The sequence below is a fragment of the Mixophyes fleayi genome, chromosome 12 (genome assembly GCF_038048845.1).
Source record: "Mixophyes fleayi isolate aMixFle1 chromosome 12, aMixFle1.hap1, whole genome shotgun sequence".
In the NCBI taxonomy this organism is placed as follows: domain Eukaryota; kingdom Metazoa; phylum Chordata; class Amphibia; order Anura; family Limnodynastidae; genus Mixophyes; species Mixophyes fleayi.
The window spans coordinates 10,078,790-10,096,208 of record NC_134413.1 but is presented as its reverse complement, the minus strand read 5'-3'; the positions used below and the strand labels follow the sequence as shown (position 1 = coordinate 10,096,208).

Here is a 17,419-nt window from a genome sequence, read left to right as displayed (position 1 = left end):
TTGACTTTAGCACCACATCTTGACGCCACATCTTGACGTGCGTTCCGTGTGTACAGTTCTGTGTGTGCTTCCAAGAGGATTTTGTATTCTGGACCGCTGAGGGTTTGCTAATCTGATAATTTACGACAATAATGTGATGTTAGAAGTTGACTTGGAGCGACTTTCAATGCTTTCTGCATGGATAGAAAATGTATTTGACTTTTGTAGTGAAATTTGTGTGTTTCTTTATTTCAATGAAAATCACGATCACTTATTTGTATTAAGCTGCGTACAGTAGTAATATCAATTTGCGGTTGGATTATAGCAGCATTTACCATTCTGCCCTGTCTGTAGACAATGGGAAGCTGGGTTACCCTGTTGACCTCTAATATTGCTACTTTGCTGCAAAATGCTTCATTTGGTTTCTGAGTCTTGCTCTGTGGTCCTATCGTATAACCTGTTTAGTTTATTTGCTTTGTTAAGAAGTCCCTATCTTTTATTCCCTGCAGGAAATGGTCCCCCCCAGTGTACACAGCGGATTTTCAGGGTTCCACCTACCGTTCGTGGGATTTACATATACGACTGAGAGGTAAAACAGGTTCACTTATAAGGGCAGTCTACTGAAGCTTATGTGAGCTGTAATATTTATTACATCCAGCTCTTCTTGGACAATAGTCGTCCCCTTATTACTGAATGATCACAGTGAATATGTTATGACTTTGTAGTGGCAAACTAGCATTGCAGCGCTAATTTGTCCACTAGGGGGCAGGAAAGCAATGCGACAGCTTCTGTGCTTTTTTTTTATGCTATATTTATATAGCGCCAACTGTTTTATGCAGTACAGAGAATATATCATTGTTAATAAACGCAGAAGTGTAGACAATAGGGATTCTTTGAACAGCTTGACTTATGCCCACTTACAAATAAGCCAGGTCAGCGTCATTAGGGGGGGTGACTGAGCGCACAGACTGTTAACGTCTCCCTAAATATGTCTGATAATGATCTGATCAGTTTGATTTGTTAGTTTAAATATGCAGAACTCTGCTGTCTAATTGGCGGCCTTTAAGTTGCCTCCTCCGGCTTAGCGCTAACAACAACTGTCAATCTGACATTGAACCTACTTTTGCTGTCCAGAAGCGTTACCCTGCTTTCTCTCGCCTCACCATTACATATGGGCAGTAGTCATACGTCTGCTCCATGACAGATCTGTTCTAAATGTTTTTGTCCAAGGACAGTTGTAAATATTTTTGTATCTAAAATGTGAATTCCGCTGATAGTCATTTGTTGTGTTCTTGTGAGTCAGAAACAATACATGTTACAGATATTAGTTGATTTATTTTATTTTGCAGTTGTTTTTCTGACCGAGGCTCCTTGAAGGATATCATCCACACGAACGCCGTGCCGAAAGACGAGGCTGTGCAGCGCGGGCTGGAGAACAGCCTACAGATTGACGCCTACGAGCGCCGGATACAGCGGCTGGAGCAGGAAAAGCTGGAGCTGAACAGGAAGCTGCAAGGTTTGTGCTGTGTTCTACTGAGCCGCCAAATGTACTCATCTGATCGGTCTGCGTGTAACCAATAAACCGGCTTTACTGATCGGTGTCACATCTCTGCCTCATTTAACACACTTGTAAGTTCTGATAATTCTGCTTTCTCAGAGTCTACACAGACCGTGCAGTCGCTCCAGGGCTCCACTCGATCAATAGGAACCTTAAGTCGAGACAAAGAAATCCGAAAGCTAAATGAGGAAATCGAACGCTTAAAGAACAAAATATCAGGTATCCCTGCTTAATGGGACGCACTGTGTTCAAAGTTACTGCGTACATTCTATTTATCTTGATAAACCGGCTACCAGGTGGCACTGCTGTGTTCGGGTTCTACGGGTAGATTTAATTTCTGGCGATGTCCGCTGCGGACATTGGCAGACTTTGCGGGTTGGAATCTCCACTTGTTTTTCTGTGCAAATTTGCCGTACAGGTGTGACGTTGGATGTGTATGTACTCATCACCGCACACACATCTGATCTGTCGCTTGTCTGTATAATCTTTATTTAATTTCAATATTTATTTTCCAAAGATTCTAATCGCATAGAGCGCCAGCTGGAGGACGTGGTTGCGATGCGGCAGCAGCTGGAGGACTCCACGGGGAAACTTAAAGGTCTCGAAAAACAACAAAGGACACTAAAACAGGAGCGGGATGATCTCCAGAAGGTACCTCCATTGTTTGTAACATTTGGAATATCTGCACAAAGTGTTCCAGTTACATTGAGGTCACTACATCTAGGAGGAGAAGTGCAAGCGGGGATTCCAGAATCTGTTTTTGGGTATCTTAATTGTCAGAGATATGATACATTCTATTGGGGTTTACCTCTTCGCTGCCATATTGACATACAAAAACAGTTTGAGGGATTTGATAAATGATATATGCGATAGCATTTATTATAATTTATTTCTAAGGCCGTTCAGTGGTTAGAATAACACTGGTGGAACAAGTAGCGGGGCATAACACAAGATCCGAGCAGTACATGGGTAGCAGGGATTCCTCCATAGTACAGCACAGGAAACATGGCTGAGTGCAGACAGCGCGGAGGACGTGTGCGCATGTGTGTATATTTGTATATTGTTTTTAAAGAATATGAAAGAACGTGTTGACAGAGATGAAAGTGGGGTGATTGTCTGTCAGGCGGCAAAACTTTCATAAGCTCCATGTGGGTCACATCTGGCCTCCAAGCTACATAAGAAAGTGAAAAGTATTAGGAAACATCCTGTTAAGAAAATTCTTAGAAATTAGCTAAATATCCTGGAAAATTGTACAGATGGACTTTAATCTGCGGAGGCTAAAAAAAGAATCTGTGCAAATGTGCAGACGTTCCAGCATCCTAAACAGAAACAACCTTTTTTTCACGTGTTTTTGTATCGAACTTTTTTGCCAGTTCGTCAAGTCACCGATTTACATGCACAAAGCAAACCTGGTGCGGGTGATGTATAGAACTGTATGCTTAGATTATCGGACATGGCTTCAGCTGAGGTGGTTGCAGGCTCTATACAAAGTTACTTAGATAGATTGGGGGACAGACTGACTTCCATTGATACTTTAAATTCATCGGCTGTGTCAAGACTGCAATCGCACCTCCGGAAACTTCAGATTCTTAACAATCGGGTCCAACCAAACAAAAACCCCTCATTTCATGTATCTGGCCGCAGTTGGCCCCAGACCTTTGTGTGTTGTCTGGAGCAGAGCATACAAGGGCCAGCTTACGTCTTAGTTTATTACAGTAGCTGCTATAACATTCATACATACCTTAGATACCTTATGGCCCATCATTCAAGCAGACTACTTGGAGAATTATGTAGATGTAACAGATATCTGGTAGAAAGACCTTGAACGTCTGACTCAGAAGTAAAGTCCGGAAACAAGGAAACCACTGATCATTTGGGCGAAGTGGATAGATTGATTTTTGACAATTTCATGGATCAAAGTCTTTGTACAAAGTCTTTATTTTGGTTAACAGAGAGGAATAGGTTAAATGTTACCATGCATCCACACTAGATTTTCAACCCACACAAAGTGGACCCTTTGCCAACACACAGTGTAGGCTGCAATTATTCACTCTATCCATTCACTCCACACAAGCGGCAACCTTGGTTCCTAGTGAATAGACAGGCTGAATATTTGCTACCTCAACTGTTTGTTGGTGTCAATCGCACTCTTAGAGAAGTGGCTTCCAATACATTTATTAGGCCCAACCATACATATTTGCCAATACAACACAGTACCAGGGAGATTTATCTTTATAAGGTCCAGCAATGGCCTTTGGAGCAGTATCTGGTTGTTCTGTGAAGCGGATACCCTGCTCTTCAGCCTCGGGGAACTGTCTGACCACCTTCCTCTCAAACAACATTTTGTGTTACCTACTCTGCAGGTGTTGGCGCAGTGAATGATCCAATCACCAGCTGATGCAACTAGGCCACAGGTAGCTTGCTGGTGATGTCACATGGGAGAGATTGTGCTTAGTGCGGCTATTGGATTGTATGATTGCAGTAGACTTTACTGCTACAATCATTGCACAGACAGCAGTGATATCACTGTTTCATCCTTCCACCACTGAAATGCATCTTGAAAAGATAAAAAGCCAGAAGGCTGCTATTCTTCACAGAAGCTGCTACAAAAGCTAGTTCTGGGGTCACCTAGTAAAACAAAAGCAGTCCCATTTTTTTTGGGGGGGGGGGGGCAAGCTTAATTGCAGGTCTTGTTTAGATATAGTTACTCTACAAATATCCACACACAGCCATGTGAGGGGGACGCAGAATAAGCGGTTGCTTTCGTTGCATGTTTGACTACAATGTCTTATTTTAGAATGTAATATAGTGACAGTGTCCTGTTGTTTCCCGTCACTAGACGGTCAGTTCACCTGTTTTTTGCAGTTTGTATATTATTAGGTATGGCGGAAGCACTTCTGTATATATAGGAAGCCGTGTGATCTGCAGCAAACCTACCCTGCATTGCTATATATCCCACGTAAAGTCTGCATCTAGTTAGAACCATTACAAAAATAGACCAGGGGGTATATTTACTAATCTGTGGGTTTGAAAAAGTGGAGGTTATAGCAACCAATCAGATTCTAGCTGTCATTTTGTAGAATGCACTAAATAAATGATAACTAGAATCTGATTGGTTGCTATAGGCAGTATCTCCACTTTTTCAAACCCGTAGTTTAGTACATATACCCACCCTCCCCCCCCCCCCCCCCCCCCCCTGGTATCTACATCTCCTTTCTTTTGTCATCTGCAAACACGGAAATGATCTTGTTGTTTTTCCACTATTTTGTACCTTCAGAACTAGGAAAAATGGTTCTATTTTCGAATATCGTCTGTCTCTTTTATGGCTGTGTTGCTGTGAGTTCCCTCGTATATGTCTCTAACTTAGACTGGCTTGTTGTTGGATCATGAAATACTTATGCAGAATGACCAATGTTTGTCTTGCTTTTGCATAATATTATTTTGATTCACAAATAGTTGTATGCAAAGGTTTAGTGAAACTGCCCGTTTCCCTGAATCTACATATATATATTATAATAAAAGGTGTCCAAACGGTTTTACCTATGGGTATGGGAAATTATTTTTAACCATGCAGGCTAGACACACTCATGACAACATGTTAATGTTGCTGTTTTTTTGTCCTTCTAATCGCGGAAAATTACAGAATTTTCTGCATATCCGTCTGTAGGAATTTGTTCTGTTACAGGAAATCGGTCATAAAAGATTCTGGTAATTCTATCTAGGTCTAATTTTAGACCAGATATTTAACAGCCCCAAAACATTATTTATATTCTAATTCTTTAACGTAGTCTTTGTCTAGAATATTCGATTTGTGGCGGTCTGTAATTCAGTTCTGCAATTAACGATGGAAAACAATTACTCGTTTACAACATATTTTGGGGGGTTTCTTGCGTTCGATGAGTGCAAGCACTAACCCCCAAGTGATCTTTTTACTAGGATTTTCGCCCCTGTGTAGAATATATTGACATTTCGCCAGTGATGGCAACAGGATCGCTATCATGTTTACATTTTCTCTCCTTTTTAAAGCAACTGTCGGAAGCTCAGGAGAGGTTGAAAGCTCAGACGAAGGAGTTGAAGGATGCGCATCAGCAGAGGAAGTTCGCCCTACAAGAGTTTTCCGACCTCAACGAGAAGATGGCCGACCTGCGCTCTCAGAAGCAAAAGCTCTCCCGTCAACTCCGGGACAAGGAGGAAGAACTGGAAGGTGTTATGCAAAAACTGGATTCCATGCGTCAGGAAATGCGGAAATCTGAGAGAGCCAGGAAAGAGGTGAACATTTTGTAGATGACAAACCATGGGGGCAGCCATTTTGTTGTGGCCTTAACCAATATTCAGGAGAATGCAGTGTGTCTTTTCACTGGGAACCTCTACACTACAATATGGCTGCATCTGTGTAGCTGAAGGCTGCTTTTTAACTTGATGATATTGTGGCTTCCAGATCAATGACACACTGACACAATTAATAAGAAATTGGGGGTTGCTGATTTAAATACTAGTATTACAAATAGGTCTAAAACAGTCACATTGTGTCTGCCAATCACAGTGCTGTGGGCATCTTTAGGCCAATCAGGTTGACGAGCTGTTGCTGAGATGGTACTTTCATAGGAATTGTTTGTTAATATTCGCCATATTTACATGTAAGTTGTATTCACCTCTTTCTGCACTTTTTGGTACCAGCTGGAAGCTCAGTTTGAAGGAGTCACTGCCGAGGCCTCAAAAGAACGCAAATTAAGAGAACACAGCGACAACTTTTCTAAACAGCTGGAGAGTGAACTGGAAGCTCTTAAGGTGAGAGATCCTAAAAACAAATAAAAGAACATTTCACTTATCTGCCCTCTCCTGATTCTTCCATCTGGTAGGTCCTATGGTGACTGTAACAGTCCTAATAGGAGATCTTCTCATGCTTAAGGATAGGCTTTTTTTTTTTAAATCCAGCAGAGTTGTCAAGGCCCCTCCCTCTCTATCCTTGACAACCCTGTAAGCAATTTGAGAAAGCCTGTGTTGAGCGGGACAGAGTATCCCCTGCTGTAACCATTACAGTGATCCGGAGAAGTATAAGTTAGTGATTTTGTTATTTCATTGATCTCTAATTCCACCCAAAAAGAAACTTTTTTTGTTTTGATGGCCTATAAAAACCTGCACAATTTTGCTCACATTAAATATGCTGTCTCTTTACTTTCTTATGCAAACAGTATCTATTGTATCAAAACATATTAGGACCAACACTTGTCAGAATTATCGGTTCCGTAGTTTGCCTTTATATTCTCGTAATTACTGTAACTTTGTGTATCGCACTGGGAGCGATTCTCACATTGTGTTTTAGTTACATCGTTTATGTGTTTGAAAAAGGGGCAACATCCATCAAGTTGAACCTTTTCTAAGTTCTAGCTGTGTCGATCCATAGGAAGTTAGATGAGGCTAAAGATCTAGGAGAAGTTTTTAAAATGTGCAAGGATTTTTTTTCCTGCTAACGGTCTGGAATGTTCATAGTTTGAGTTGGAATTAAGTATATATTGAACTGAATGGCGTTTACAAATGCATCCAGAACACTAACAGCGTTTCCCCACTCAGCACAGCATTGGAGTTTTAATGATTTTGGGTGTATAGACTTCACTAATATTTGGAATCCTCTGTTTCTTTTGATAGTTGAAGCAGGGTTGTCGCACCCCTGGGATCACGTTAGAGCACCAACAGGAGCTGTCCAAAATCAAATCGGAGCTGGAGAAGAAGATCCTGTACTACGAGGAGGAATTGCTCCGGCGAGAGACCTCTCACTCCTTGGAAATAAAGAACATTAAGAAGGGGATACATGACTCCGAGAGCCAGCAGCTCGCCCTTCAAAAGGAAATTCTCATTTTAAAGGATAAACTGGAGAAGTCCAGGCGGGAGAGGTGAGGCTCGCTGGACACCTATGTTTGTTATACAACAGTTTACTGTACTGTGTGATGTTCGTGTAGAAGATTTTTGTGCTCTCTCGCCCACCTATGGTCTAACATGTGCATTTAAGCTCCCGACTTGTGTCTAGCGCACATCCACTCATGTGGGATCTCATGTCTTTTTACAAGAAAGTATCAGCCATAAGCAATCTACTAGCTATGAGCGGTCTACCGCACATCTTCCACTTGACAATTGTCCTGTCTAGCATACACCTTGTGTATGACGCATCTGCTGTCTAACACTTGTGCTTAGTGTGTGGCCTTTTTTTTTTTTTTTTTTAATATATATATTGCAACGTGGTTCTTTCTGGAGCTTGTCTACCGGCTGTGTACGGTCGGGAGACCATCTGCTGTCTCGTCTGCTGCGTGTTTAACACTCTTCTCTCCCCTCTTCCGCAGGCAAAGTGAAATGGAAGAGGCCGTCGGGACTGTGAAGGAAAAGTATGAACGAGAGAGAACCATTGTTTTGGAAGAGAATAAAAAGCTGACCACGGAGACAGAGAGGGTAGGAGTGCACATTTTTAGCACATTTTCTTTGGCTATTATTTAAATTTGTCATTGGTGGTTTTCAATTGAATGGTTTCCCTTTCATAATGTCCCTTTTCCCTCAAACATTACTCAAATGAATCATCCAGCTTGATATAACTGCTTAAATATTCAAAGAAAAGGCCAAGGGGGTAGTTTATCAAACCTTCTAACAAGGGAAAGTGGAGGTGTGGCCCATAGCGACCAATCAGATTCTAGCTATCATTTATCTAGTACATTGTAGAACATGATAGCTAGAATCTGATTGGTTGCTATGAGCAACTTCTCCCCTTCTTCTTTTTAAAAGGACTTATGAAGCGTACGTCTTTGTAACACGCTGCATCTTTGGTTGTTCAGTGCCAGGGAACTGCCACCTGTGTTAGTCAAATTGTTACCCAGATTTCGGCTGAAAACCCTGAGGCAGTAATTTGTGCCCCAGTCACATCATAGTGATTGACAGGTCGTTGGCTTGGGCAGTGTAGAAGACAATATCTGCAGCCTTATAGGACACAGCGAGCAGCTTGCTGTCTCCGCAGCATACCTCAGTGACCGCCTTTGGACCGTTATATCAAGGGGGAAAATCTCCATTAAATTGATTGAACCACAAATTAAGGATCGGCATCACCGGAGGCAGTGACATTTGAGGCGGTTAATAAGATACATGTTATAAAAACATTAACAGTAATTATTCTGTATGTCAATGATTCATCGCGTCTGCCTGACATTCGGCTCCGTCTACTAATCTATATATGTGGTTTCCTGTCATTCTCCAGCTCTGCTCCTTTGTGGATAAACTAACTGCACAAAACAGACAAATGGAAGACGAACTCCAAGACCTGACAGCCAAGAAGGAATCGGTCGTCCACTGGGAAGCTCAGATTGCGGAGATCATCCAGTGGTACGGTTCTGTGTGTCTCTGTAGTCTTGGCCTTCGTACAATGCTTTGTTATGCAAGGAAGTGCCATTTCCCTTATCTGTTTTTGTGGTTTGCTAGGTGTGTTTTAACAAAGGCCAGTACTTCACTTTTATGCATTGCTTTATTATGCTGTCCGTCCACATGTGCTACATAACTAGGCTCCAGAAGGATTCTTAGATGGAATATTTCTTTATATTCAGCTAGAAGGATAAAGTCTTACCAGTCTCAGGGATACAGGAAATGCGGCTCAGCACCACTTAAGAAGAACAGTGTAGACTTCTTTTTTGGTTGGATGTGAGGGGTACTCTGACCAGCAGGAGGGGGGTACCCAGAGAGGCAGACCAGCAGGAGGGGGGTACCCAGCGACTCAAACCAGCAGGAGGGGGGTACCCAGCGACTCAAACCAGCAGAGGAAGGGGGGGGGGGGTACCCAGTGAGGCAGACCAGCAGAGGAAGAGGGGGGGGGTACCCAGAGAGGCAGACCAGCAGAGGAAGGGATGGGTACCCAGAGAGGCAGAGGAAGGGGGGGGTACCCAGAGAGGCAGACCAGCAGAGGAAGGGGGTGGGGTACCCAGTGAGGCAGACCAGCAGGAGGGGGGTACCCAGCGACTCAAACCAGCAGGAGGGGGGTACCCAATGACTCAGACCAGCAGAGGAAGGGGGGGGGGGGGTACCCAGAGAGGCAGACCAGCAGAGGGAGGGATGTGTACCCAGAGAGGCAGAGGAAGGGGGGGGTACCCAGAGAGGCAGACCAGCAGAGGAAGGGGGGGGTACCCAGAGATGCAGACCAGCAGAGGAAGGGGGGTACCCAGCGACTCAGACCAGCAGAGGGTGGTAGCCAGCAAAGGGGGGTACCCAGCTAGTGCCAACCTAGAATTACCTCCTGTATATCTCATGCATATAATTTCAAGATAACAGGGGGCTTGCTTGGCAGATCGTTCTTCCATCATGGGCTGATGAGCATAAAGTACGTGTTGTTCCACCATGAAAAATGTATCTTTTAACATTCACAAATTTAAATGTAAAAGTTCCTATGTGATTACTGGAGGTTTGACAAATATATTTCACTGTGATCTGTTATTAGCAATTTTAGGGTCAGAAAATATCCCCATAGTATCCCTGAAAAGACTTGTGCCAAGAAGTGCAGTGTGATGGGAACCAGACTCATCTGTTTAGTTCTGATAGTTCTACAAGTTCACCTATTTGTGAGCTGCAATAATGACCCTTTTTTATGCAATGTGTCTTCTGTTTTTCCTTTTTGACCTGTTGTTTAAGTCCTATGCTTTACGCCAGCGAGGATGGTCACCAGCTCTTCCTGTGCGTACCAGTTGTCATTGACCTGTTCTTTACACCGTATGGTTGGACCTGTGTTTCCTTCCAGGGTAAGCGATGAAAAGGATGCCCGGGGTTATCTGCAGGCCTTGGCGTCTAAGATGACGGAAGAACTGGAGACGTTGAGAAGTTCCAGTCTGGGCTCTCGAACCCTGGTAGGTGCCGCCATCTGGCTACGTACAGATCTCTTGATTGACTCCTAGGTGGCTGCTTTTTGCTATGAAATACAAATGCTTTTCAGTCCAGTGAATCGTAGAATAGCAAAATACTTTTACTTGCAAACCATAAACTTAGTGTTTTATTATAATAGAGCGCATGGTTTAGATTTAAGTAGAAGTTTGTGCTGGGAATAACATTGAAGGAAACTACAGCTATTAACTCTCTGTGGTAACGTCCTCCTGGTTCCTGTGGTCGACAGAATCGTTTGGCATAGAAAGCGTGCCAGAGGGTACAGCTTATACAGAAATTAGTAATGATGGCAATGTCATTAACACTTATATGGAAATAAAAAGCCTTCAAAGATGTTGAGAAGTAAATAGTTCCAGCAATGTAACAGACTTGCTCAAGTCAACTTAAAGGAGTATTTTTGTGATGGAAGTGTTATATTTCACAAGGTGGGTGCTGGTTAGTATTAGGTTGCATTTGGTTAGAATCTCAGCATCTTATTGTATCCAGTCTGTAACTCCCGCTCGCACAGCATGTCTTAGGTTCCGAAGTGGGCGGGAATAGAACAGCCTGCAGCCAATCAGGTCATCGGAATGGTCACAGCAGCAGGAGATAAGTGCGCTGATAATGTGGGATGGGGTCATGTGACTGTGTAAGTGAGGACAGGGCTGCATGTGACAGGGCAGTGTGAAGATATAAGGGGGAAGGGGGGCACAGCAATGGTGGAAGAAGCAAGGATCCCCGACAGTAGCAATGTCCCTCTTATAAAACTGTTGCAGAAAAATTGTGATATCGGTTACATTTCTATATTCGATCGAGTTCATACGTGTAACTTTTTTGTATGCATGTTTTAAAGGCCATTATAGAGTGGATCTGCCAATCCAATATCCACATTATGTCTTAGACCAATTCTTAGCTGATCATTGTATCTTCCTTTGTTTTAATCCTTTCATCTGCAATAGACATGTCTGTATTTATTTTAATGTATTTATTTTAATGTTAGTAGGAATCCGTCTCCTCCCTCTCATCTGCATAGCGTGCCACTGGCAGTAGTGATAGGAAGAGATTAGTATCTGGTAGAAATATCAAGCAGATGGGAGTCCTACAAAGCAAGAGGTGGCCTTGTACTCGGGCAGCCTGTGATGGGAAGCCCACTCTAGTAGATGTTTATTGTACCGTTTGTCCATTTCTGATAACAGATGTTGTATTCTGCTTGTTGCTTTAGCATGACATGCCCTTCCAGCAAGGCCTGACCCCTTACAGTTCAGATAGGCTGGTGAGTTACACGTGTGATCACCCTCTGATCAAACACGGCATTGCCCTGCAGTTATCTGGTGACGTCACTTTGGTGGTGGGAAACTGTCTATGGTGTCAACGCTGAATAACAGCCTCTCATTGTCGCTTCTGTACAATCTGATCTATATCTCTGTATGTTAAGCAGTTCTAAAATAATATATATATATATATATATATATATATATATATATATATATATATATATATATATATATATATATATATATAGAGTGTGTGTGTATGTGAATACAAAAGTTTCACAAAATTTTTGCAACTGTAAATAGTCCATTTATATTATTTTATTATGCTTTGCGTTTGTACAAGTAAAACTGGGCGCACACATCAGTCTGACCGTCCGTTATTGCCGACCAATCAGAAAATGATACATCGGGTCTGTGTAGTTAGATTGCTCGTCCAGGGAGGTGAATGTTTGGCCAGTCTTTATATGAGACCTCTCTAGGTACACCCAGTGCCTCCTGTGGATTGTACCTCCCTTGTTTTCTGGTGCCTAGCATGGCATGAATTGGTGATGGTGGTGATATAATGCCGCTTCTCCTTATATCTGCGGTATAAGATCATACAGAGATCGGTAGTGAAATGATCTATGTCTCTTTTTGCAATATCTTTATACATTTTAATCCTAATGTCTAAATCAGACTTGCGTTTAAAAGAGAATCTATCCTGACAGTATTTATCCTAAAGACAAACATGTTTCCTGCATTCATTTATCGGATGCTGTTTTGTTATCGATATCCATAAAATTACAAATTCACATTTTTTGCTTTTTTTCCCATTGATTTGGAATCGATCAGGAATATTTGAGAAAACTGGTGCAAAGGAAAAAGATGGTGGTGTCCGTGGCAACCAATTTAAATGTGTTTACAGTAGTCAGTTGTTTTCAGATGTTCCAATATTGATCACTAGATGGCGTCTGAATACTGTGCTGCAAAAAAATGTTTTGGTTGAAATTTTGAAGGCTTGCCAATTAAAGGGCATCTAGCAAAATGACAATGTGGTTGCTATGGGCAACAATGCCTTTTTCCTCTGCACCAATTCTCATAGATATCCCCGGTCTTATGAATTAGGCCAAGCTAAGAACCACAGGCACGTAGCTATCTAGGTTACAGACAACACTATCGGTTAAAGGGGTAGATCACTTTGGTAGAAATGTTATCTTATGAGGTCCTTAAGACTCCACCTCCGTTTGGTGTCCTTGAAGCCAGGTGCCACCGTGAGCCAATCACGTGCATTCGTAGCGCAGAGGGAGAAAGTCCGTCCATCCCTCTTAGCGCTCAGTATATAACACTTGACAGTTTTGGTCATGGGGGTTGGGGACTTTATTTGTTGAAAAGAGTCTTGGGAGACATGTCAGACCAACAAGGGAATCAACAGTAAAAAAACACAAACACTTCAGCTCCAACAATAGAAGAGTTTAGACCGTTGCGCTTTAAATTATTTCTAACTTCTAAAAGTTTTGTTTAGACATAAAATAAATGATACGCTTGTGATAAAGTAGATTTATCAGTGTATTTTAGTCTTGTGGCTTACATGGGTTATTCTAGTGTTTAGAACAACGTTTACGCTCCATTTGTCAGGTATAAGGGTGCAGCCTCATATGTACATTTCTGCTGCCTACAGAATTGCGTATTTGTCTGAGGTCCATTGTTTTTTTGCTTCTAAAACGAAAGAGTGACTGAGAACCACGTGAAACCTGCACTTTCCATTGGAAGCTGGTCTCCAGACATACAGCGTACGATGGTGGCACTCCCGTAGGCTCTATACGTCATACCACACACTACTTTATCTGTGCCCTCTATAGGATCTGTAATAATAATCTCAGGATATATTCTCTTTGAAACCGTGATGCCGATCTGTGCGCCGCGTGCAATGCGCCGGTGCTCAGGGAGAAACCTTAACCATTCACGCGCTCTTTACAGGATCCGCTGTGGAAGGTGCGCAGAAGCCAGAAACTGGACATGTCGGCCCGGCTGGAACTGCAGTCTGCCCTGGATGCAGAGCTACGAGCCAAACACGTAGTCCAGGAGGAGCTGAGGAAAGCAAAGGATGCAAACATTTCATTTGAAAAGTATTACGCTTTTTATTTATGTATATTTTTATATTGCAGTTTATAGATGTATATAATGAATTGCATGGGGCCTTCATTTCTGTCTAAAATCGCTTTGAATTATAAATAGAAGCTCAATTTTATAACTTTAATATGGATTGGATTTCTCACCTTCAGATGACTAATGTATTGGTCAGAATACTTTGTTTAGCAATAGCTGCAGTAGGGTGTGTACAAACCAATTCATTTGTAGTCTTAATATGGTGAATAACCATTTTTATTTGTCAAAGTACTGAACTCTGACATCTCTTACGGCTAATAAGCTCCCATCCTTTATTGGAAACCATTTTGCAATAAAGTGTTTTCTCCTATGCTGTTACTGTGCGTATCTGAGAAGCGTGTTGATGTATTTTATTTGCGGTGGTCTTACTTTTTGGGGATAGCCCAGCACTGATGTGTGTTCCCTGTATTGCAGTAAACTGAAAGAGGCGGAGGGCAGGAACAAGGATCTGTTGGAAGAAATGGAAAGTTTAAAGAAGAAACTGAAGGACAAAGATGAGATCGGTCCGTACATCAGACGATGAGACTCCATAGTTATCGCCCGGACGATACATTTCTTTATTCTAATTCCATATTTTTATTTTTAGGGTTGAAGCTTCCGGACTTTCAGGAGTCTATTTTTGAGTATTTTAACACCTCCCCCCTACCGCACGATCTTAGGGTGAGTAATGCTGAGATGACCACCGATCCTTTATTACTCTCCACCAGTATTTACCATCATACCCCAGTCACCGGATACTGCCCAGTCCCTTCATATGTTGCAATGTTTTTAAATCAACCTGTGGACACGATATAAAACCACACCCCTGCCTCTTAGATCCCCCTTGTTACCTCCAATAGTTCAATCTGCCCTAACCCTGTATCTCAAATATCATCGCTTTTGAGAAGTTCCAGAAACTCTGACCTACATTGGTGACTGTTGTTAGTATATTGTTACTTAAAAGAACTTGAGTGTTACATCTTGTTCCCCTTAGTTGGCCGTCTAGACTCATGGCTTAACCCCCCCCCCTCCCCAATACTGTGATTTGTTGATATCCTTCTTGGAAGAAACATGAAATTGGGCAGAATCTCTTATATGTCAGTCACACAATTCATTAAATGTTTATACTGTCATGTTTTAGTTCTGTATTGTAAAACAAAGTGATTATTGATACTGTGCTGTTCAGCTGTTGAATGGGCCCAAAATGTCTCCACAGTTGGAGTTTTCTTTAGTAGATAGTTGCCCAAGCGGTTCATCTGTACCCCAAATACATTATACTTATAGTCTATTGTGAGCTCACTCTTTTGGGGTCCGAGAACAAACAACGAAGCACCATTGCTCTAGTAATTGCACTGGCTGTGTCTGTGACCCTGAATTTATGGGTGCTAAGTACTTATGTTTTGTCCCTCATATTCGTTGTCACAAAGGAGCCAGTGTCTACCTCGTCCACGTCCTCACTCCTAGCCTTTTGGGAAGACGTAAGTCCGCTCGCAGCTTTCACTCATGACAATCACAAAAGCCCGTAACCTAGTTGACCTTTTAAACGACATATAACCTTTCTCTATACCAGTGATATGAAACATGTCATTTACTAATCCCCAGATTGATAGTTTTCTCTTATGTCTCATTAACCTTACATGAAACTTAGGCCTCAACAAGCTACTTTAAAGCAGCAATCCCATCAGAAATCTAGGTGTGGTTTGTTTGCTTTTTTACTATAAATCACTGATAGTCTGAGTGTTGGTATTTACCATGTTTCCTTGGTTTGTTTCTTAGAAGCTGTTAATGATTTATAGTTGTGCGTGGAACTACCATGGCAACCACAGTCACATGGCACGTGCCGCAAGCAGAGAGGCTTGGTAGCGCCTCTCAGCTCAATCTGCTTGTGCTCTGTGAAATCCCCTCCCCTTCCATCTCCCCCTTCACTATCACATGACCTCATAGTCTCGAGCTGAGTGTCTGTGGGTGTGGCTGGCAGCCATACTTCTCTCCCTGCCAAAAAGGTGATGACGATATGTGGGATGGTAGCTCAGAAAAATAAGTCGGATGCATACTTTAGGAACTTAACTTGCATTGTAAAGAGAAAACAAGTGTGGGATTGCTGCTTTAACATCCATTATCAATTAAATACTTGTTTTAACCATTTAACTGTTCAGGGGACGTGGGATTATAACCACTGATCATAGCTAATGATTTTGATTTTTTTTTGGGCTTGTGGGAGACGTTCAAAGTAAGTTCATCCTAAGAAATTCTGTATTCGCATTAAAAGTGATTTAATTTTTATTATTGTTTATATTGCGCCGCCATATTCTGCATGCAGAGAAAAAAAATCAGTCCCTGCACCATTTGAGCTTAGTCTAAATTATACACGATAGTCAGCAGCCAATTAACTTACCAGTATTTGGACTGAGGGGAGGAAACCACTTGAGAACAGATAGGCTCTAGTTGGGAATCGAACTCGTGACCCTTATTGCAAAAAAAATGTTGACGCTTGTGCACCATCCTGTTAGTATCACACATTCAACGGGTGAGGTTAATCCTCGTACACTTAGTGGTAATATTACAAAGAAATAGCGTGCACAAACGGCTCTGTACACACTTTCTAAGACGCGTACAAGGATTCGGCTCTGCTAACAAACATTTTTAAACGCCCGTGTGTACGAGCCCGGAGGCAGCAGAAAAGAAATATTTTGAAAGAAATTTGTGTAAAACAAATATTTCTAGGGCTACTTTATTTACTGTTATAACATTCTTATGATAAACTCAAAATATTTGAACTAAGACATTTAGTATTGTTTTCCGAGGATAGAAATATGTGTGTACGTCCTCTAAGACACTGCCAGCAGAACAATATTAATGTAGAATATAAAGCTGCACTGCCACCTAGCAAAATATTTGTCCCTCTCCCTAGCCGGGCCCCGGGCTGATACCTGCAGCCGCTGCCCCCAATAAATTAATTTTGTTAAACGTCAGTATCGCTATTTTTTGTTTAGAAACTGCGTAGGAATTACCTAGTGCTTTTCTGTTACATTCCTTACTCCCTCCATCATATTTACCTCCCGATATCCCGTTGCTCACAGCAGACTCCGCACAACTCCTCCCACTGCGTCTTCTGGTCGCCGATACGCTGCCCACAAGTTACAGCTTTGCTTTCTCACATTTAGAATAAGAAAATACATGTTTGGATACACTTTAGTACTTTAATTACATTATATCTAAAGTGTTTTAGTTTTTGTCCTAAAACCAGTACTGGTGTGATATAAGGATATAATGCATCCCCTGCCCCGCCTGAAGCCTGTTATTAAATGATCGCAGAACATCTTGGCGACGTCTTTCGTCCTTTATATGTCACCGTAGGGTGTGAAAGGTCATATAATCCTGGTCTCGGATGTGGCAGCAGTTTTATAATGTTTATTCTCAAAGTCTTTGTTTTATTTTACAGACCAGCATGATCAGTGATCAAGAAATCCCTACCCCCAAACTGGACATCTCGGCCCCAGCACTTACCGTTCCTTCAGTCCAGGAGCAACAGCCGGAGGTGCGAATGTGTGCGCTTGTTTTATGTGTGACTGTCTAATCCGTTCATCAGTCCCTGTGTACTCAACAA

General features: G+C 42.1%; 1 protein-coding gene across 2 annotated transcripts in view; it reads left to right on the top strand.

Moving 5' to 3' along the window:
• Positions 1-17,419, top strand: part of CDC42BPB (CDC42 binding protein kinase beta) — a 79,151-nt gene that overhangs the window by 45,739 nt on the left and 15,993 nt on the right. The window contains exons 9-23 of one of the 2 annotated variants that reach the window (XM_075193359.1): positions 489-568; positions 1,329-1,495; positions 1,637-1,756; positions 2,055-2,188; positions 5,564-5,806; positions 6,215-6,325; positions 7,184-7,428; positions 7,873-7,978; positions 8,772-8,896; positions 10,296-10,401; positions 11,637-11,687; positions 13,645-13,793; positions 14,248-14,336; positions 14,420-14,493; positions 17,255-17,350. In XM_075193359.1, coding sequence (XP_075049460.1) covers positions 489-568; positions 1,329-1,495; positions 1,637-1,756; positions 2,055-2,188; positions 5,564-5,806; positions 6,215-6,325; positions 7,184-7,428; positions 7,873-7,978; positions 8,772-8,896; positions 10,296-10,401; positions 11,637-11,687; positions 13,645-13,793; positions 14,248-14,336; positions 14,420-14,493; positions 17,255-17,350 — 1,896 coding nt within the window. The remainder of the gene's footprint in view (positions 1-488; positions 569-1,328; positions 1,496-1,636; positions 1,757-2,054; positions 2,189-5,563; positions 5,807-6,214; positions 6,326-7,183; positions 7,429-7,872; positions 7,979-8,771; positions 8,897-10,295; positions 10,402-11,636; positions 11,688-13,644; positions 13,794-14,247; positions 14,337-14,419; positions 14,494-17,254; positions 17,351-17,419) is intronic. The other variant, XM_075193360.1, reaches the window with a different exon arrangement.